The sequence below is a fragment of the Lithobates pipiens genome, unplaced genomic scaffold (assembly GCF_037356315.1).
Source record: "Lithobates pipiens isolate NorthernLeopardFrog02 unplaced genomic scaffold, aLitPip1_a1.2 Scaffold_6, whole genome shotgun sequence".
NCBI lineage: Eukaryota > Metazoa > Chordata > Amphibia > Anura > Ranidae > Lithobates > Lithobates pipiens.
The window spans coordinates 4,509,387-4,533,213 of record NW_027507881.1 but is presented as its reverse complement, the minus strand read 5'-3'; the positions used below and the strand labels follow the sequence as shown (position 1 = coordinate 4,533,213).

Here is a 23,827-nt window from a genome sequence, read left to right as displayed (position 1 = left end):
GCACTTTGTCCGATCGGAATTCTCTACAAACGATCGGACAAAGTCCGATCGGATCATGTTGTCGGAAAATTTTATAGCCCAGCTCTAAAACTTTGTCCGTTGGATATTCCGACGGAAACAGTCCGGTGGAGCCCACACACAGTCGGATTATCCGACAACGCGGTCCGATCAGACATTTTCCATCGGAATGTCCAACCATGTGTACAAGGGCTAAGATCTGCAATGACCATTCGCTCTTCATACTTGCTCCACCTCTATTTACAATCTTCTTGCCTAATTAATTGGCGTATAGTGATATATACAAAAAAAATCCATACGCATCCACTACTTAACCACTTAAGGACCGAGCCTCTTTTTGAGATTTGTTGTTTACAAGTTAAAAACATTATTTTTTTTTTTTTGCTAGAACATATTTTTTTTTTTCTAACACCCATAGAGAATAAAATGGCGGTCGTTGCAATACTTTCTGTCAAACCGTATTTGCGCAGCGGTCTTACAAGCGCACTTATTTTGGAAAAAATACACTTTTTTGAATAAAAAAATAAGACAACAGTAAAGTTAGCCCAATTTTTATATTTTTTTATATTGTGAAAGATAATGTTACGCCGAGTAAATTGATACTCAACATGTCTCGCTTCAAAATTGCGCCCCGCTTGTGGAATGGCGATAAACTTTTACCCTTCAAAATGTCCAATCGGCGACATTTAAAAAAATTCTACAGATTGCATGTTTTGAGTTAGAGTAGGTCTAGGGCTAGAATTATTTCTCTCGCTCTAACGATCGCAGTGATACCTCACATGTGTGGTTTGAACACAATTTTCATATGCGGGAGCTACTCACGTATGCATTTGCTTCTGCGCGCATAAATTGCAGTCTGCTATACCATCCATACAAGTTGCAAATGATGGTGAGTACTACTGTGAGTACTATATATATATATAGATATAGGGATGATGGAAATTTACACGCCAAGCTGCATGAGTCTTTAAATTTCTACCACTTTGCATATTATTTTATATATATATATATTAGGGCTGTTACTGATCAAAAATTTTGTGTTCGATTAATCGATATTTTTTTTAATCGATTAATCGACTAATTTCGATTAATTATAATGCACATACAGATCCAACTACTTTTAGCTGATCTCCTTGCATTGCAACTCTGCATAAGTCAGTGGTAAATGTGGTATACACTATATATAATCACCTGACACTACTTAGTTTTCACAATCCATGACTTAACTTCACAGTTCAATCCCTCCACCTCCGGTCTAACGTATCTCTCTCGCCTTATGGCATGGACCCCTGTGCAAACAGGTGGTCATGCATGCGGGTATCAAAAGGGTTAACACGGACCATAAACTTCTCTTACAATCTCAGGTCGTGGGTAGAAAGAAAAGATCAAAGTGCTCACTGCTTAAGAATAAGATTTAATTTTTGTGTTCAAACACAAACTACTCACATAAAGATGATAAAAACACAGCATGTAAGGCCGACAATCGTGTTAGTTCCGTAGGGCAGCAGCGGGGGGCGCCATGCGTAGCTCCTCCCACGTACACGTTACATTCAAGCAGAAACTTCAACTCCTCCCCACTTCCCTTCGTTAGCAGACAGAGGCACTTGGGGAAGGGGGGAGGAGTCCGGTGACGTCACCGGATCTCCGGCGGAATTCCCTGAAGACCCGGGAAGTCGGCCGAGAGGTGAGTACCGGTCAAAAGAATTTTGATCGATCAAAAAAAAATTGATCGATCAAAAAAATTAACGATTAATCAAGGAATTAATCTTTAATTTTCACAGCCCTAATATATATATATATATATATATATATATATTGCAATTCTGTACTTGCCAAATATGCTGCAGAAATCTCCCCCCACTGAATTCGGCAGCAGCCATTTTAACTGTGGGCAGCTGAAGCTGCTGCCTTATCACTTCCTGGATTTACACAGAGCCACACCTCCAGCTCTGCTGGTCTCATTGGCCCTCTTATGATTCATCCCCCCTCCCTTTCTTCCTTCCTGGCAAACTCTCACTAGAGTGAGTGAGAGAGGGAGCTGTGCATGATGTCATAAGCCTAGACTAAGGACCAGACAAGAAGCGGGAAGTGGGCTGTATAGGGGGTTTACTGGCAGAAAAAAAGTTTTATTATCCAAAGTTAAAACAATAACAAGGGCAGAAGATTTAATAGATGGAAAGTTGAAAAAAATTACTGAAGTTCTGCTTTAAAATGGAACTAAACTGTAGCTGACTAATCCGGAAGTTTGTAATTTTATAACTATTTGCACTTTTGTACAATAAAAACTCTTTTCTGATTTAAAAACTTTTTTTTTGTGATACGGCACGGTGTCACTAACTGACAATTGTGTGGTCATGTGATGCTGTACCCAAATAAAATGTATGTCATTTTTTTTGGTGGTATTTGGTCACCTCCTGCGTTTTTTTTATTCTTTGCACTATAAACAGGCTAAATGTCTCAGTTACATTGGTGGTCAGTGTAAATCTTCTCATTACATTGGGGCTTGGTGTAGAATCCTTTCATTCACATTAGTGGCCAGTGTGAAGGCCCCCTTATATTGGTGGTCAGTGTAAATCCCTCCTTACATTGGTGGTTACTGTGAATGCTACTATTACATTAGTGGTCAGTGTAAACCCCTATTACATTAGTGGTCAGTGTAAATCCCTAATACATTAGTGGTCAGTGTAAATCCCCTTTACATTGGTGGTCAGTGTAAATCCCTCCTTACATTGGTGGTTACTGTGAATGCTCCTATTACATTATTGGTCATTGTAAACCCCTATTACATTAGTGGTCAGTGTAAATCCCTATTACATTAGTGGTCAGTGTAAATCCCTATTACATTGGTGATCAGTGTAAATCCCCTTTACATTGGTGGTTATTGTAAATCTTCCCATTACATTGGGGCTTGATGTACAATCCTTTTATTCGCACTAGTGGCCAGTGTGAAGGTCTCCCTCCTTACATTGGTGGTTATTGTAAATGCTTCTATTACATTGGTGGCCAGTGTTGAAACTCCAGTTTATATTGGTAGTCATTAAAAAAAATCAGCATTGCCACTGATCACACGCTCCCCTCCCCCCAGGAGTTCTAGGATCCCTAGGAGTTTTCTGTCTATTGCTGGGTCCCCTCACCACGCCAGTCCATGGTGTGCAGGCAGGTGGAGAGTGAAATTGCATGGGGGGGGGACGCTGTGACGCTGTACCCAAATAAAATGTATGTCATTTTTTACTTTTTTTTGGTGGTATTTGATCACCTCTCATTATGTTGGGGCTTGGTGTAGAATTCTTTCATTCACACTAGTGGCCAGTGTGAAGGTCCCCTTACATTGGTGGTCAGTGTAAATCCCTCCTTACATTGGTGGTTACTGTGAATGCTCCTCTTACATTAGTGGTCAGTGTAAATCCCTATTACATTAGTGGTCAGTGTAAATCCCTATTACATTAGTGGTCAGTGTAAATCCCTATTACATTAGTGGTCAGTGTAAATCCCCTTTACATTGGTGGTTATTGTAAATCTTCCCATTACATTGGGGCTTGATGTACAATCCTTTTATTCACACTAGTGGCCAGTGTGAAGGTCCCCCTCCTTACATTGGGGGTTACTGTAAATGCTTCTATTACAGTAGTGATCAGTGTAAACCCATAATACATTAGTGGTCAGTGTAAATCCCTATTACATTAGTGGTTAGTGTAAATCCCTATTACATTAGTGGTCAGTGTAAATCCCTATTACATTAGTGGTCAGTGTAAATCCCTATTACATTGGTGGTCAGTGTAAATCCCCTTTACATTGGTGGTTATTGTAAATCTTCCCATTACATTGGGGCTTGATGTACAATCCTTTTATTCACACTAGTGGCCAGTGTGAAGGTCTCCCTCCTTACATTGGTGGTTACTGTAAATGCTTCTAGTACATTGGTGGTTATTGTAAATGCTTCTATTACATTGGTGTCCAGTGTTGAAACTCCAGTTTATATTGGTAGTCATTAAAAATATCAGCATTGCCACTCCCCTCCCCCCAGGAGTTCTAGGATCTCTAGGAGTTTTCTGTCTATTGCTGGGTCCCCTCACCTCCCCAGTCCATGGTGTGCAGGCAGGTAGAGAGTGAAATTGCATGTGGGGGGGGGGGGGGGGGGGCAATAAAATGTTTGCCCAGGGTCCAATCAATATTAAAGATGGCCCTGGCTATAAACAAAAGAAGACCAAAATGTTGAAAAAAAAACAATATTTTTTACTTTCTGCTATAAAACATATCCAGTAAAGGAAATTGAAAAAAAAATCAAATTTCTTCATAAATTTAGGCCAATCTCTATTCTGCTACATGTTTTTGTTAAAAGGGTGTATATTGATTGGTTTACGCAAACGTTATAGCGTCTACAAACCATGGGATATATTTATGGAATTTTTTATTTTTTTTTATATATTAGTAATGGCGATGATCAGTGACTGAGGATTGGTTCACACCTATGCATTTTTTTTTTATTTTTTTTTTGCGTTTTCAGTTTTGCAGAAACACACTACAGTCCATTTAACATGCTTTCCTATGTTTCGCGTTCACATCAATGCATTTTATGCAAAGACTTCTATGCATCAAAATCGTGTATTGAAAAACGCAAAATGCACCTGGAATATGCAAACTGCAACCTGCATAGGTGTGAACCAGGCCCAATAGTGGGACTGCGATATTTCGGCGGACAATTGGACACTAACTGACACTTTTGACACTTTGTGGGGGACCAGTGACACCAATACAGTGATCGGTGCTAACAAATATGCACTGTCACTGTACTAATGACACTGGCTGGGAAGGGGTTAAACATCTAGGGCAGGGATGTCAAACTGGAGGCCCTCCAGCTGTTGAAAAATTACAAGTCCCATCATGCCTCTGGTTTTGGGAGTCGTGCTTGTAACTATCAGCCATGCAGTGCATCATGGGACTTGTAGTTCTGCAACAGCTGGAGGGCCGCCAGTTTGACACCTGTGTTCTAGGGCAATCAAAGCGTTAACTGTGTGCTTAGCCAGTGTTTGTGTTTACTATGTGTGCTGCTTTTACTAGGAGAAGAGATGGGTTTGAGTCCCTGCTTTGCAGGAACACAGGAATCCATCCCTTTCCCCCTGTCAGAACAGAACTCTGCCTTGTTTACATTGGCAGAACCCCGTTCTGAGTCTCTGACCGATGATCGGCGGGTGCCAGCGGACATCGAGTGCCCGGTACCCGCAGATCAGCTTCTGCAGGTGGAAGTGCAGGATCACGTATATAGGCACATCTCATAAAATTAGAATATTATCAAAAAGTTAATTTATTTCAGTCATTTAATTCAAAAAGTGAACCTCATATTTTTTTTATATATATATATATATATATTTCAAGCATTTCTTTCTTTTAATATTGATGATTACGGCTTACAGCGAGTGACACCCCAAAATTCTGTATCTCAGAAAATTAGAATATTACATAAGACCAATAAATAAAAAAATAAGATTTCTGATGCAGAAATGTTGGCTTAGTGAAAAGTCTGCCCATGTACAGTATAGAGCTGCACAATTAATCGTCAAGAATCGTAATCGTGATCTTGATTAAAGTGTTTCACAATTCTTTCTATACAAAGAATTCTCTCTGCTCTTCTGAAGCCCTCAAAAGAAAGGAAGAGAAAAACTGGGCAGTCTTCCAAGAATCCCAGCATTCTTTATCAGTTGAACTTAAAGTGGAGGTCCACCCTAAAGTGGACCTTCCGCTCATCGGAACCCTCCCCCCCTCCAGCGCCACAATTGGCACCTTTCAGGGGGGAGGGGGGTGCAGGTACAGGTATCTGCACCGACTTCCGGGATAGCTCTCTGCGGAAAGGGGCGTAGATTACGCCCCTTTCCGAAAGTCCCCCGCTGCCTGCTGGGAAACACACAGATCCCAGAGCCAGCGGGGTCCATCCTTATTGCGCAGCGCGACTCGCGCATGCGCAGTAGGGAACTAGGAAATGAAGCCAAAAGGCTCCACTTCCTGATTCCCATACCCAAGATGGCGGCGGCAGCACCCGAGAGACGATCGAGAGATCGGCTTCGGGTGCCGACATCGCGGGCACGCTGGACAGGTAAGTGTCACTATTTTAAAAGTCAGCAGCTGCAGTATTTGTAGCTGCTGGCTTTTAAAAAAAAAAAAAAAAACGCGGACTCCCGGCGGACTCCCGCTTTAAGTATAAACATTGTAACAATTTGTCAATTTGTCAATTGTGTGTATGTGAAAAAAAACGTTAACTACTTAACCACTTCAGCCCCGGAAGATTTTACCCCCTTCCTTACCAGAGCACTTTTTGCGATTGGGCACTGCGTCTCTTTAACTGACAATTGCGCGGTCGTGCCGCCTTGCACCCAAACAAAATTGACGTCCTTTTTTTCCCACAAATAGAGCTTTCTTTTGGTGGTATTTGATCGCCTCTGCGGTTTTTATTTTTTGCGCTATAAACAAAAAAAGAGCGACAATTTTGAAAAAAAACACAATATTCTTTATTTTTTGCTATAATAAATATCCAATTTTTTAAAAGAAAAAAGGATTTTTTTTCCTCAGTTTAGGCCGATACATATTCTTCTACATATTTTTGATTTAAAAAAAAAATCACAATTAGCGATTATTGATTGGTTTGTACAAAAGTTATAGCATCTACAAAATAGGGGATAGATTTATGGCATTTTTTTTGTATTTTTTTTTACTAGTAATAGCGGCGATCTGCGTTTTTTTTTTTTTCGTGACTGCAACATTATGGCAGACACGTCGGACACTTTTGATACATTTTTGGGACCATTCACATTTACACAGCGATCGGTGCTATAAATTTGCACTGATTGCTGTGTAAATGTGACTGGCAGGGAAGGGGTTAACACCAGGGGGCGCTGCAGGGGTTAATATGTTCCCTATGGGAGTGATTCTAACTGTGGGGGGAGGGGATTCACAAGGGGAGGAGACCGATCGGTGTTCCTCTGTACTGGGAACACATCATCGGTCTCCTCTCCTCTGACAGGACATACACAGGTCCTGCTGTGTTCCCGGGCAATCGCGGGTGCCTGGCGGACATCACGACTGCCGGGCACACGCACCGGGTTCCCGAGCGATGTGCCGAGACGGCCGGGAATCAGAGAACATCATATGACGCCCACCCAGGATGGGAGATCCCATCTGTGGGCGTCATATGTCTATAGGCCGGGGCTGAGGTGGTTAAACACTAAACATTTTTCTGACATTTGTTGGTTTCAAGTTAAAATCTTTTTCTTTTTTTTTTTTTTGCTAGAAAATTACTTAGAACCCCCAAACATATACATATATATATATATATATATATATACATATACATATATATATATATATATATATATATATACACATATATATATATACACATATATATATATACACATATATATATACACATATATATATATACACATATATATATATATATATATATATATATATATATATATATATATATATATATATATATATATATAATATTATTATTATTATTATTATTATATAGATTTTTTTTTTTTTTTAGTAGACACCCTAGAGAATAAAATGGTGGTTGTTGCAATATTTTATGTCACACGGTATTTTCGCAGCGATCTTTCAAATGCAATTTAAAGAAAAAAAATTACTTTAAGGAATTTTTAAAAAATAAGGCCCAATGCCACCAATGATGGGGCACAATTCCTCCCAATGACACCAATGATAGAGCCCAATGTCACCAATGATGGGGCATAGTTCCTCCCAATGACACCAACAATGATGCCCAAATGACACCAGAGATGGGGCACAGTTCCTTCCAATTTCACCAATGATGGGGCCAAATGACACCAAGGATGGGGCACAATTCCTCCCAATGACACCAACGAAGGAGTGCAGTTCTTCTCATTGACACCAAAGATGGGGCATTGTGGGGCGGCACAGTGGTGTAGTGGTTAGCACTCACCTAGCAGTAAGAAGGATCCCTGGTTCGAAACCCAACCACGACACTACCTGCCTGGAGTTTGCATGTTCTCCCTGTGCCTGCGTGGGTTTCCTCCGGGTACTCCGGTTTCCTCCCACAATCCAAAGACATGCAGGTAAGTTAATTGGCTTCTGTCCAAAAATTGGCCCTAGTATATGAATGGGGACCTTGCTTTGTGGGCTCCCTGAGGGTAGGGACTGATGTGAGTGTGCAATGTACAGGGATAGGGACAATTGTAGACACTCACTTAGGTTGAACTGGATGGACTGGTGTCTTTATTCAACCTTACTAACTATGTAACTATGTTTAACTCCAACTGATGCTGAGACATTTTCTACTCCCGATGGCCACGGTCCGGCCCCCCCCTAAAACCTGAAGGACAGTAAACTGGCCCTTTGCTTAGAAAGTTTGGAGACCCCTGGTCAAGAGGAAGATGAGAGACACCAGACCCAACAATGCAGAGGATCTGAAGGCCGCTATCAAAGCAACCTGGGCTTCCATAACCCCTCAGCAGTGGCACAGGCTGATCTCCTCCATGCCACGCCGCATTGATGCCGTAATTCATGCAAAAGGAGCCCCGACCAAGTACTGAGTACATACTATACTGTACATGGGCAGACTTCCCACTAAGCCAAAATCCTTATTTTTTATTCGTTTTTTTTTTTTTGAGATACAGACTTTTGGGGTGTCGCTCGCTGTAAGCCGTAATCATCAAAATTAAAAGAAAAAAAATGCTTGAAATATATCACTCTGTGTAACGCATCTATATAAAATATATGAGTTTCACTTTTTGAATAGAATTACTGAAATAAATTAACTTTTGAACAATATTTTAACTTTATGAGATGCCCCTGTAATACGCGATCCAGCGCACAGCTTCTATAGGGCGCTCAGCAAGTGGTACGGTAAATATGGCTCCAGAAGTGTTAACACTATCACTGGGCATTTAGATGACGTGGTGTCATGTCTGGGTTGACCATACATGAAGGTCACTTAGGGGCCATTCCAATTCAGAAATTGGCCTCTTAGCACACTGTAAAGTATCTCTAATTATACCTTCAGTCACCGTTGAAATAAAGTGCCTAGTTACTGTCACACTAACCCCCCCCCCCCCCCCCCCTGTATAAATGGTTGTTTGTGTGATGCAAATGAACCATGGTATAGAGACAAGAACGGTAATACTAAACTGCACTTACTGTACATTATTCAGAGCCACTTAGTAGTCAAGGAACATATTACAGAAGCGCACTGAGCACGCTCTGTGCTGCAAATGATTGCATTTTGCCCAGAAGATCTCAACTTCATGTAGAAGAGTTTATCATGTTTCTCTTTCTCATTACATCAATATGCTAAATGTTCTGTTTCAAATGCCACTTTATGCATTGACTTACCTCCTTAGACCCAGTCTGCCCCGATAGTAGGGTCACCTGCTGAGTTGGCACCATCCACAGGCAGTTTAACTCTTCAATATGACACAGAAGTTGAATCGAATCCAATTTTACTGAAGTGCATAGGATATTTTTCCAGTCTTTTGAAGTGTAAGCCCTTGTACACACGGTCAGAGATTTACGACGGAATGTGTCCTATCGGACCGTTTTGTCAGATAATCTGACTATGTGTGTGGTCTGCATTGGACTGTTTCCGTCTGAGTATCCGACGGACCAAGTTTTCCAACTTGTCCGTAAAATTTTCCGACAAAATGCTCCGATCGGACATACTCCGATCATGTGTAGCCTACTCCGACGGACAAAGTGCCACGCATGCTCAGATCAAATTCCTAGACCAAAGCTATTGGCTACTAGCCTGAACGTAGTCCCGTCGTAACGAAATAACGTCACCACATTATGTACAATCGGATTTTCCGACAACTTTGTCCGACCACGTGTATGCAACAGTTTCGGACAAAATCCGTCGGACAAAATCCAACGGATTTGGTTGTCAGAATGTGCGACCGTGTGTACAAGGGCTAAAAAGACAATGGGGATTATTTACTAAAGGCAAATCCACTTTGTGCAAAGTGCACTTGAAATTGCACTGAAAGTGCACATGGAAGTGCAGTCTCTGTAGATCCGAGGGGGACATGCAAGGAAAAATAAACAAACAGCATTTTGGCTTGAACATGATTGGATGATAAGATCAGCAGAGCTTCCCCTCATTTCAGATCTACCGCTTACAGCGACTGCACTTCCAACTGCACTTTCAGTGCAATCCAAGTGCACTTTTCACTTGTAGTTTGCACTTGTACTGAAAAGTGGATTTTCCTTTCATAAATAACCCCCAAAGAGGTTGATTTACGAAGTCTAGGTTCACACCAGTGGCGGCCTGTCCATTAGGGGCACCCAGGCCCCACCCCCTCTCTCCACTCCACCCCCCTATATGCAATGGATAGATTCATGCATAGCATGAATCTATCCCAGCTGCCGTGGGCAGCCCCCTGTTCATGCATCCGGCCCCTTTCAGGGCATCGGGCGCATGAATTACAGTGACAGGGTTATTTTTTGAAGCACCGGATTAGAGCCAGTTGTGCTAGTGACACTCCACCGGCTGCCCCCACCAGAAAAAAAAACCCACCAGCCACCTCTGGTTCACACTAGAGCACGGAGCGGCTCACAGTAGGGCTATGGTGCATCTCCATCCACCGTTTCAGGTCCGATTTCAGCCCGAATTTGTGTCTGAATTCAAACAGGAAACGGACCAAAACACGCACACGACTCCTGTGGAATTTGCACCGGAGATGTGTGAACCGGCTCCATAGAGAGCCAGTCACAATCTCCTGCTATGCGAATTGGATGTGGAGAAATCCTCATGCAATTTGCAATAGTGTGAACCCAGCCTAAAACTGGAGAGTCCAAAATCTGGTGCAGCTGTGCATGTGTCAGAAACCATGAATCAGACCGAGACAGAAGTTCAATTAAATCACACTTGTTTATTAATAAAAAATAAAAAGGTAAATAGAGTAAGCGTAGTCAAAGCATAGCCAGAGTCCAGTAACCGGATCGAGTAGTCAGCCAGTCCAGTGTTCAATAACCAGATCGGGTTAAACAGAACCGCAGGAGATGGTTTCTTGTGATATGACCAAGGCAAAGGCAGAGATGAAGTGAGCTGGACAGCTTTAAGTAGGCAGGTCAGACAAGCAGGATCAGGGACAGCTGGGTGACTGTGGAGAGAAATGAGAGATGGAAATTAGCCGAGCAGCCAGCCCAGAGAAAGAAGGGCTAAGCCAGCCCTGACAGTGCCCCCTCCTCAATGACCCCTTTCCCTCGGAGGGCCACCAGGCTTGAGGGGAAAACATCTATGGAACTCGCGGAGGAGGACAGGGGCATGTACTTCCGAGGATGAAACCCAGGAGCGTTCCTCCTGACCGTGCCCCTTCCAATGCACCAGGTACTGTATGCGCCCACGGAACCTACGGGAGTCAACAATGGATTGTACCTCATACTCCTCATGGTTCTCAACCTGAATAGGGTGAGGACGTGGCACTGAGGTGGTAAATCGGTTGCAGACCAATAGTTTCAATAAGGAGACATGAAACACATTAGAGATGCTCATACTAGGAGGACGTTCCAACGCGTAAGCCACTGGGTTAATCCTGCGAAGGATACGGAAAGGCCCATTAAACCGAGATGTAAACTTCAGTGAGGGAACACGAAGTCAGAGGTTGCGAGATGACAGCCAGACCCTGTCCCCAACCTGGTAGGAAGGTGCAGGCAGGCATCTGCGGTCAGAATGGATCATGATTAGCATGACGCAAAGCCTCCTGGACTTGTACCCAAGTGGAACGAAGACCACGGAGATGCTCCTCTAACGCAGGAATACTCTGCGGAACAAAGGAGTCAGGCAACATGGAAGGTTAGAAACCATAATTCGCCATAAATGGAGACAATCAGGAGGCAGAATTCAAGGCACTGTTGTGAGCAAACTCTGCCCAAGGTAATAGGTCTGACCAGTTGTTATGGTGGTCAGAAATATAGCAACGTAGGAATTGCTCCAAGGACATATTGGCTCGCTCTGCGGCCCCATTAGACTGCAGGTGATACGCAGAAGAGAAAGCAAGCTGGATTCCCAACTGTGCACAAAAGGCTCGCCAGAACCAGGAGACAAACTGACTGCCCCTGTCCGAGACAATCACCTTGGGCAGCCCATGTAAGTGAAAAATCTCTTGAGCAAAAATGGAAGCCAGTTCCTTAGAAGTGGGCAACTTCTTAAGTGGAATACAATGACACATCTTTGAGAACCGGTCAACCACCATAAGGATAACAGTGTTGCCTTGGGAGTTGGGCAATTCCACAATGAAATCCATAGACAGGTGGGTCCAAGGCCTCTCTCCATTGGGTATGGGTTGAGGGGGCCCACTGGAAGGTGTCGTGGAGTCTTACTCTGAGCACACATGCAACAGGCAGCTACAAAGGCAGTTACATCAGCCCGTAGACTAGGCCACCAGAACTGTTGGGAAATGGCCCAAATGAGTTGATTCTTCCCAGGATGGCCAGCTGCCTTGGGAGAATGGTAAGTCTGGGGCACGGCAGTACGGAGCCTCTCTGGGACAAAGCAGCGGTCACAAAGTTTCTCAGGAGGAGCATGGACCTGAGCAGCAAGAATTTTGGCACCCAAAAGAGAAGTAAGACTGGTGCGAACCGTAGCCAAGATATGATCAGGAGGAATCACAGGAACCGGTACCGTCTCCGACTTGGAAGTGGAGGAAAATTGTTGTGACAAGGCATCAGCCCTTACATTCTTAGTACCGGGTAAGAATGAGACAATGTAATTAAAACTCGACAAGAAAAGAGCCCATTGCGCCCTTCTGAGAGAGAGGCGCTTGGCCTCAGACAAGAATGTAAGATTCTTATGGTCAGTAAGAATAAGAACCGGCACAGCGGTACCTTCAAGTAGATGTGGGGCGGCACAGTGGTATAGTGGTTAGCACTCTCACCTAGCAGTAAAAAGGGTCACTGGTTCGAATCCCAACCATGACACTACCTGCCTGGAGTTTGCTTGTTCTCCCTGTGCCTGCGTGGGTTTCCTCTGGGTACTCCGGTTTCCTCCCACAATCCAAAGACATGCAGGTAGGTTAATTGGCTTCTGTACAAAATTGTATCTAGTATATGAATGGGGACCTTGGATTGTGGGCTCCTTGAGGGTAGGGACCGATGTGAGTGTGCGATGTACAGGGATAGGGACAATTGTAGACACTCACTGAGGTTGAACTGGATGGACGGGGTGTCTTTATTCAACCTTACTAACTATGTAACTATCTCTCCATTCTTTCAGGGCTAAAATGATCACCAACAGCTCTCTGTCACCAATCTCATAATTGCACTCAGCAGGTGACAATTTCTTGGAAAAGTAGCCACACAGATTCATAGCACTCTCAGAGTTAGGACGTTGAGACAGAAGGGCGCCATCTCCAGTCTCAGAAGCATCAACTTCTAGGATAAAAGGCAACGTAGGATCAGGATGTGCAAACACAAGAGCAGAAACAAAGGCAGCCTTGAGAGTCTCAAAGGCCTTAATGGACTCCGGAGACCAACTCTGTGAGTTACCGTCCTTTCTGGTCATATCAGTCAGGGGCTTGACCAGAGACGAGAAGTTACGAATAAACTTCCAATAGTAGTTGGCAAAGCCCAGGAAATGCTGCAGAGGACGTAAACCTATGGGTCAAGGCCACTGTAGGACTGCCGAAAGTTTCTTTGGGTCTATCGAAAAACCAGCAGTGGAAATGACATAGCCCAGGAATATAACCTGTTCATGATGGAACTCGCACTTCTCCAGTTTTCAGTAGAGATTGTTCTCTCTTAGTTTCTGAAGCGACCTGTGTGGTGGCTTTCCAGGGACTTGGAAAATATGAAGATATCATCAAGATAAACCACCACACATAACTGCAACAAATCTCGGAGGACATCATTAATTCCTGGAAAACTGCCGGGGCGTTACAAAGGCCAAAAGGCATTACCAAGTACTCATAATTGCCTGTTCTGGTATTAAACGCAGTTTTTCACTCTTCCACTTTCCATGATTGTATGCCCCTCTCAAGTCAAGCTTAGTGAAAACCGCTGCTCCCTTGTGGCATTCAAATAACTCTGTAATCAACGGAATCGGGTAGGCATTCTTAATCTTGACACGATTGAGACCCCTATAACCACTCTTCTTCTTCACAAAGAAGAAACCGGCACCAGCAGGAGACGAGGATTTGCGGATGAAACCTCGAAAAAAAGTGCATTGGCAACATACTCCTCCTTGGCCTTATCCTCCAAGACTGACAAAGGGTAAACCCGGCCACGAGGGGGTATGGCACCAGGCTGAAGGTCAATTGTGCAATCATAAGACCGGTATGGAGGCAAACTACAGGCTTGACTTTTGTCAAAGACATCGCTGAAATCGCGGTACTCCTCCGGCAGAGAGGGGAGTGAAGAGGTGCACAAGACCTTGGATACCTTCAGGAAGCATGTCTCACTGCATTGTGGTGACCAGGAGAGAACCTCAGCACAGAGCCAATCAAAAGAGGGGTTGTGCCTCTGTAACCAAGGATAACCAATATCCAGCGGAAACCTGGGTGAGGAAATAACTTGGAATTGGATTATATCATGGTGAAGAGCCCCTACGGCCATGGACAATGGAACCGTCTCATGAGTCACATGGGCAGGCTGTAAAGGTCTCCCGTAAAGAGCCTCAATGGCAAGTGGAGTGTCACGCAGCTGCAGTGGAATCGAGTGCTGCGAAACAAATGCAGCATCAATGAACAGGCCTGCAGCCCCAGAGTCGATTAGAGCCCGTATCTCGATGGACGACTCAGCCCAAGAAAAGATGACCGAAACCAGGGGCTTATCCTTCTGGATAACTGGGGACGAAACAACGCCACCTAAGGTCTGTCCATGACAGGACCCCAAGGTTCGGGCGTTCCTTGGATGGGTAGGACAAGACTTCAAAAAGTGACCTGCCGGGCCACAATAAGACCCCTTTCACACCACACCACCCATAGAGTGGCCGGTAAAACGCCGCTATTTTAGCAATATTTTACCGGTGGATTTGCGGCGCATTTCGGCCACTAGCGGGGCGCTTTTACTCCCGCTAGCGGCCGAAAAAGGGTTAAAACCACCGGCAATACGCCGCAGTAGCGGCGTTTTGCCGGCGGTATTACAGCGCTGCCCCATTGATTTCAATGGGGAGCAGCGGTGGAGGAGCGGAAAACACACCGCTCCTTCACTGCTCCAAAGAAGCTGCTAGCAGGACTTTTCCCTGACGTCCTGCCAGCGCACCGCTGTAGTGTGAAAGCCCTCGGGCTTTCACGCTACAAACAATGGTGCAGCTTTTTTAGGGTGGATTGCAGGCGCTATTTTTAACGCTATAGCGCCTGCAAAACGCCCTGGTGTGAAAGGGGTCTAAAGGCACAAACTTCCTCCTCCTAAAGGCTCTCTCATTTGCAGAGAGACGCGCGAAGCCCAAGTACATGGGTTTATCTTCACTGACCGACTCGGAACCAGGATGCATGGGAGGTGAGGGAGGCATGGGTGAGACTGCAAAGCTCGGAGGCAAGCGTACAGGAGGTTTCCGCAAGCGCTCTTTCAAAGAAGATCTTTCTCTGAGTCTGGAGTCAATGAGGATGGCAAACGAGATCAAGCTCCACAGCTCAGTGGGTATATCTCGGGCTGCTATCTCATCCTTGATGGAATCCAAGAGACCATGAGAAAAAGCAGCCATGAGGGCCTCATTGTTTCACACAACCTCTGCTGCCAGATTACGCAATTCAATGGCGTAGTCGGCAACAGTTATCGTACTCTGATGGACATGAGGCACTTGGCAGCAGAAGCGGAGTGTGCGGGAACGTCAAATACCCTTTTAAAGGAGGCCACAAACTCAGGGTAACTTAAGACAACAGGTTTTTGCGTCTCCCATAGAGGGTTAGCCCAGGCCAAGGCTCTCTCAGAAAGCAAAGATATCACAAAACCTACTTTGCTTCTGTCCGTGGGAAATGCCTGGGGCAGCATCTCAAAGTAAATCTCAACCTGATTGAGAAACCCTCTGCATTGAACTGGATCGCCCCCAAATCACTGGGGAAGTGGAGCGGATCCAGACATACCTCTTATAGAGGTAATACTCGAGCCGGGTGCCTGCACAGAGACTGGCGCAGCAGCAGGGACGGCCTGCGACTTAAGTTGTACCGGAGCAGCCACAGTGGGGGATTCCAGATGAGCCGTGCGACTCAGGAGCGTTTGTAACGCCATGGCAAACTGATCCATGCGGTGATCTTGCTCATCCAATCTGGAAAAAATATTACCAACAAGTGGATTGACTGTATCTTCTGAATTCATGGCCTTTGCCTACTGTCAGAAACCATGAACCAGACCAAGACAGAAGTACAATTAAATCACACTTGTTTATTAATAAAAAGGTAAATAGAGTAAGCGTAGTCAAAGCATAGCCAGAGTCCAGTAACCAGATCGAGTAGTCAGCCAGTCCAGAGTTCATTAACCAGATCGGGTAATCAGCCAGGCCAGAATCTAAGTGGAGCAACAGCAAGCAGGATAAGGAGCCAGAAGGGATGTCAGCAAACCAGTCTTTAAATAGAACCGCAGGAGATGATTTCTAGTGATGTGACCAAGGCGAAGGCAGAGATGAAGTGAGCTGGACAGCTTTAAGTAGGCAGGTCAGACGAGCGGGATCAGGAACAGCTGGGTGACTGTGGAGAGAGATGAGAGCTGGCAATTAGCCGACAGCTGAGCAGCCAGCCCAGAGAATGAAGGGCTAAGCCAGCCTTGACAGCATGGTAGCCAATCAGCTTCTAACTTCAAAGTAGAAAATCGTGCAGTGCTCAGCCTATAAATGTATGGAAATGATTAACCGCTTGCCGACCAACCGCCGCAGTGTTACTGCGGCGGCATGGCTGGGTGAAACGACGTTGCCTTACGCCGCTTCGTCTTTTGGCCTCTAAGGGCACGCAACGTGTGCCCAGAGCCGATGCGGGTGCCTGTCGGGGCGCGATGACCGCTTGCCTCCCGCGATCGCTCGTGCCCGTTCGTGTGTATGCATTTCTGATGCGCAAAAACTCACGCATGCTCAGATTCAACTATGAGACGAAAGCTATTGGCTACTGGCTATTGAAATTCCTTTTTCTAGTCCCATCATATGTGTTGTATGTCACCGCGTTCTTGACGGTCAGAATTTGGTGTGACCGTGTGTATGCAAGACAGCTTGAGCGAAATCCCGTCGGGAAAACCATCAGAGCTTTTTCCGACCAAAAATCCGATCGTGTGTATGCGGCATGAGTGCAGTTAGGTTAGGCAACAACAAGTGCATCCAGAGTGTGCAGGTTCCACCACCGTTATGCACCGCTCTGTGACAGTCCTGATTGGCTGAATGGCTCGTCCTAAATGGGCAATTGCTCACCACACTGAGCCCCAAGGTAATATTATAGTTTAGTCGTTTATTTATCAGTGTAAAAGCATACAGACATAAAATCCACGTAGAACAAACAGTAAACAAAACGGCCGAACATACCAAGATGGCCGCCACTCCGGAAACCCAGATGTGGCAGCGCGACGTCAGCGTGTAGAGCTCCCCCTTTCCGCGCTTCGTGTGCATATAAGTCTTCCGGGGACCGCATCCTTACGTATCGCTTCTGACTTCAGCTTGTTCAATCAACCACTTAAAGTGGTTATAAACCCTTACAAACCACTTTGACCTACAGGTAAGCCTAGATTAAGGCTTACCTGTAGGTCCAAGAAATATCTCCTAAACCTACACGGTTTAGGAGATATTTACCTGAAGACAGGCACCACTGTCTACGGCGCATGCGCCGTAGACAGCGGCACGCAGGCGCACTGGGTAAGCCGCAGATCGCGGCGATATGCCACGAGTGTCGGCTCCCATGCGCGGGAGTGACGTCATCGCTGCTCCGGCGAATCACCGCACCGGAGCAGCGAGACCCACCAAGAAGATGGACACTCGGAACTACAGGGGACAGCGGGGACTTTGCTGGCTCCTGTGTCAGGTAAGTGACACATAATTGACTACTATGCGATGCGATGCGATGCATAGTAGTCCATTATGCTTTACCTTTGCAGGGAATCAAAGAGGAAGTAAACACATCAGGGTTTACTTCCTCTTTAAGGACCGGAAGGATTTGCCCCCTTAATGACCAGACCATTTTTTTGCGATACGGCACTGCATCGCTTTAACTGACAATTGCGCAGTCGTGCGACGCTATACACAAACAAAATCCATGTCCTTTTTCCCCCCCCCACAAATACAGCTTTCTTTTGGTGGTGTTTTATCACTTCTGCGGCTTTTATTTTTTATAAACAAAAAAAGCGACAATCTTGAAAAAAATATATATTTTTTACATTTCGCTGTAATAAATATCGAAAAAATAAATGAATAAATAAAAATTCCAATTTAGGCCAATGTGTATTCTTCTACATATTTTTGGTAAAAAAAAAAAAAAAAAAAAACACAATAATAAACACAACATATGATTGGTTTGCGCAAAAGTTATGGCGTCTACTAACTAGGGGACATATTTATGGCATTTTTATTATTTATTTATTTATTTTTTACTAGTAATGGCGGCGATCTGAGATTTTTAGCAGGACTATGACATTGCGGGGGACAGATCGGACACTTTTGACACTTTTTTTGGGACCAGTGACATTATTACAGTGATCAGAGCTAAAAATACTGATTACTGTATAAATATCACTGGCAAGGAAAGGGGTTAACACTATGGGGGGCGATCAAGGGGTTAAGTGTTCCCTAGGGAGGTGTTTCTAACTGTAGGGGGAGGGGACTGACTGGAGGAGGAGAGAGATCGCTGTTCCTGATCACTAAGAACAGAACATCCCTGTCTATTCCCCTGTTTGAACGGGGATCTATCTGTTTACATTGACAGATCCCTATTCTGGCTCTCTGTGGAGCGATTGCGGGTGGCTGGCGGATATGGTGGCCGCTGGGCACGCGCATCGGCTCTGGTGTCGCAGCGCGTGCGTGCCCCCTATCGCTCTTAAAGCGGACAGCGTACACCTGCGGCGATTCGTGCAGCCGTGCTAACCTGTCACAGTATAATGGTGGTGGCTGGGTGACAAGCGGACTAGAAGCTGATTGGTTTCTATGAACAGCTGGACCAGATTATGCTCTCTCCTGTTTTAGTAAATCAACCCCACTGACTATCCTAAGCCCTGTCTCTGCAAATTACTAACGCTGACTGAGAGAATATGAAAGAAACAGGGAGGAGGTCTATCTAGGACTGAACTAACTAGCACTAAACAGGAGGGAGAAACCTAATCACATAGTAAACAGATTGTAATGGCCCAAAACCTGTTACCCGATTGCCCCCCCCTGGAACTGCCACTGACTGTTTTAGATGTTGTGGAGCAGTAGGTAAACTATCTCATATTTGGTGGGATCGGCCCAGAATCAATCGTTTCTGGACCAGTAGCTATCAATTAATACAGTGTTTTTCAACTCCAGTCCTCAAGGCGCCCCAACAGGTCATGTTTTCAGGCCTTCCATTATTTTGCACAGGTGATTTGATCAGTTTCCCTGCCTTAGAAATTACCACAGCCGTTTCATCTGAGGGAAATCCTGAAAACATGACCTGTTGGGGCTCCTTGAGGACTGGGAGATGAGAAACACTGAATTAATACGTAGTGCATTGGGCCATAGCATCCCTAAAAAAAATCCCTATGAGGCCTTATTCAATAAAAAACCAACCAGGCGTCAATTTAGACAAACCTTGGTTTCAGAGCGTTTTGCAAGACAAGCAAAATATTTTAACGAAATCTTGACTTGATATACAAGTAGCGTCACAACTGAGTATAAAAGAGAAGAGAGGCGCCTCTAAGTGTAGTTAATATGGTTACATTTAACCACTTCTGCCCCGGACGATTTTACCCCCTTCCTTACCAGAGCACTTTTTTGCGATTCGGCACTGCGTCCCTTTAACTGACAATTGCGCGTTCGTGCGACGTTGCGCCCAAACAAAACTGACGTCATTTAATAGTTTTTGGTTTTATAGCAGAAAGTAAAAAATATTGTTTTTTTGTTGTTTTTTTTTTTGTTTATAGCACAAAAAATATAAACCGCAGAGGTGATCAAATACCACCAAAAGAAAAGCTCTATTTGTGGGGGAAAAAGCACAAAAAAATAATTTGGGTACAGCGTGAACTCGCATTGGATTTGCAGGAAAATAATGCAGGGACTTCCCCGCACTGTAATCGGCGTTTTCACCCATGCGATCCATTTCCTGTGCGAATTCACAGTTCCTACTGTGAACCGATCTGGGGGGGGGGGGTGTCATTAACAATGTATTGGCTCCCGCATCGGTTTCGCAGTTGCCCATATTAGCCAATCACGTTTGCTTTCTCTAAACTTCATCTTAACATATTACAAATCTGGTCACAACTGGTAGACTAAGGCCGCGTACACACGAGCGGACTGTATGGCCTACTTAGTCCGTCATACAATCCGACGGACAGTCCGTCATACTTTCGAATGAACGGACTTGACCACACACGGATGCACAAACAGTCCGTCGAAAGCTTGCGCGATGACGTGTACAGCACGTACGACGGGACTAGAAATAGGAAGTCGAATACACAGCAATGCAACCTTCCGCCGTGTAAATCCTTTCTGGGCATGCGCCATTCTTAGTCCGTCGAACTAGCATACTCACGAGCGGATTGTCCGCTGAAACCAAAGTATGACGGACAGAATTACGGAAATTCCGAAATACTTAGTACGCCAGACTGCACGCTGAAAAAGTCCGCTGAAGCCCACACACGAGCGGACTGTCCGCTGAAATGTGTTTACTGTGTTGGGCAGCACAGTGGTGTAGTGGTTAGCACTCTCACCTAGCAGTAAGAAGGGTCACTGGTTCAAATCCCAACCACGACACTACCTGCTTGGAGTTTGCATGTTCTCCCTGTGCCTGCGTGGGTTTCCTCCGGGTACTCCGGTTTCCTCCCACAATCCAAAGACATGCAGGTAGGTTAATTGGCTTCTGTCTAAAATTGTCCCTAGTATATGAATGGGGACCTTGCATTGTGGGCTCCTTGAGGGTAGGGACGTGAGTGTGCAATGTACAGGGATAGGGACAATTGTAGACACTCACTCAGGTTGAACTGGATGGACTGGTGTCTTTATTCAACCTAACAAACTATGAAACTAAGTAGGCCATACAGTCCGCCCGTGTGTATGCAGCCTTACGTGTTATTGTATTCTACTCCTCCCCCCCCCCCCCTCCATTTCCCCCCAAGTATTGCTAAAATAGAAATTGTTTCTTAGCTCTTCTCACAATCGGTCTCCCTCTCGCTCCAGGAAATCGCCTTAAAGAGGATCACCGAGGAACTTCCACAGGTTCTGGAACGTTACGCACAGCCAGTCAACAGAGGGCGCTACCCAACATGGGGCAGATTTCTAAAGACTCTAATAAGCAATGGTAAGTATAGACAACTTCAACAATGACTTCTGGGGATGGGCCTGAATTTGGGGTTCTCCAGAACAAAGGGGCTGCTTGACAAAAAATTTGGTATTTTTTGACTGACAATAGTTATAGTTATGTAGACTGGCCATGGTTTTTTTATTGATTTACTACCAGTAGGTTTAAAGTTTTTTTTTTAAATGTCAATAGTTCGGAGAATGAGGACTACCTTCCTAAATCTCCAGTCCAGGGCAAATGATGCCTGTAGCATTGGCTTCCTGAAATCCATCTGCCCTTAGCTCAGGCATGAAGCCAGGAGGGCTTGCTTAGCGTAGAAAGCCCCTCCTCCCATGAAGACTCCTGGGATGTAGGACATCATCTTGGCCTGAGCCAGAAACCAGAAAGTAACTGAAGAAATGTGAAATAAAATGTTTTTTTAAAACAAGTAAATATAATATACGGAAATTCTTATCTATTTAGTAAAGCTGGCAGTATAAGAATTGAAAATCGTTTGTTGGTATTCATAAAATGAAGTTCTGTTTAAAAGCTGGATGTGATTTCTAGGTGGAGTCATTGAAGCCTACCCTCCAGCTAAGAGTATTACCTGCCTCACTGTAGACCTCCTGATCAACCCCGGGGGAGAAATCCAGATGGTGTCCTGTGGGGATCAGATACACGGTAGCAGTCCCCTGGAATGTATAGGGAGTTCGGTTCCTCAGTGCTCGGTACACCCCAGCGTGCTGTCATCGATCTGCAACCACATCGGAGAAGCCTGCAAAATCCGTGGTGTGCTTGGATATGTGTCTGTGGAATTCATAACATTTATAGACCCTCAAAGTCTTAAACAGGAGGTAAGATTTCTTCAATATTTTTATTAGGAATAACCAATCACCCTACCCTGCTCATATAACCCATGTATAACCAATAACCCTACTCTATCCATATGGCCCATGTATAACCAATCACCCTACCCTGTCCATATGACCCATGTAGAACCAATCACTCTACCCTGTCCATATGACCTATGTATAACCAATCACCCTACCCTGTCCATATGACCTATGTATAACCAATAACCCTACTCTATCCATATGACCCATGTATAACCAATCACCCTACTCTATCCATATGACCCATGTAGAACCAATCACCCTACTCTATCTGTATGACCTATGTATAACCAATCACCCTACTCTATCCATATGACCCATGTATAACCAATCACCCTACTCTATCCATATGACCCATGTATAACCAATCACCCTGCTCTGTCCATATGACCCATGTATAACCAATCACCCTACTCTATCCATATGACCCATGTATAAACAATAACCCTTCTCTATCCATATGACCCATGTATAACCAATCACCCTACTCTGTCCATATGACCCATGTATAACCAATCACCCTACTCTATCCATATGACCCATGTATAACCAATCACCCTACTCTATCCATATGACCCATGTATACCCAATCACCCTACTCTATCCATATGACCCACGTAGAACCAATCACCCTACTCTGTCCATATGACCCATGTATAAACAATTACCCTACTCTGTCCATATGACCCATGTATAAACAATTACCCTTCTCTGTCCATATGACCCATGTATAACCAATAACCCTACTCTGTCCATATGACCCATGTATAACCAATAACCCTACTCTGTCCATATGACCCATGTATAACCAATCACCCTACTCTGTCCATATGACCTATGTATAACCACCCCCCCCCCCCCCATTCTCCTTGTGGTGCCCCCCACCTCACATGACACCACAGTGCCTATGGTAGCCATCCCTCCTGCCCACCCATGTCCCAGCCTTGATCCAAAGTATGGGCACTGCACCTGAGTACTTATGCTGAACACTATAGGGTCAGACTGAATACAAGTGCTTAGAACAGCTATCCTCAGCCAGAATTCCTTTAGAGAAGTCTTTATCAACCTTCTGAACACTGAGGAACCCTTGAAATAATGTTCCTTACTCTAGTGAGCATTGGGAAGAAAAGAAAAAAGACCAGTGGTGTCAGTGGGAATTGAACTGAGAGGTAGAAATTGGTCTTGGAAACCTCTTCCGTGGAACCCTGGTTGAGAAACCCTGCTCTAGAGGTTGCTAAGGGTTCCTTGAGCTGTGACTGACTGATCTCCCAGTTGATGTTACCTTCCGAATTCTGGGGCCAATTCCATTAGGTAACATGGGGATCATTACCCCAATGGTCTTTTTTCTGTCTGTAAGGGTGGCATTCTGACCACCAGTGGCGGCTGGTGTTTTTTTTGGGGGGGTAGCAAACAACCACCTATCCCCCCCCCAAGCGGCACCCACCCCCCTGCTGTTTGCCGGTGTAGTGTCATAATTTGCTCCCCATTGTAGAATGCTCTTGAAGTGACGTTGCAGCCTGAAATTTCGCA

At 44.8% G+C, this 23,827-nt stretch overlaps 1 protein-coding gene across 1 annotated transcript in view; it reads left to right on the top strand.

The window, feature by feature from the left end:
- Positions 1 to 23,827, top strand: part of LOC143958197 (IQ domain-containing protein H-like) — a 306,567-nt gene that overhangs the window by 210,009 nt on the left and 72,731 nt on the right. The window contains exons 15-16 of the mRNA XM_077467663.1: positions 21,305 to 21,425; positions 21,972 to 22,258. Of these exons, the coding sequence (XP_077323789.1) occupies positions 21,305 to 21,425; positions 21,972 to 22,258 (408 nt within the window). The remainder of the gene's footprint in view (positions 1 to 21,304; positions 21,426 to 21,971; positions 22,259 to 23,827) is intronic.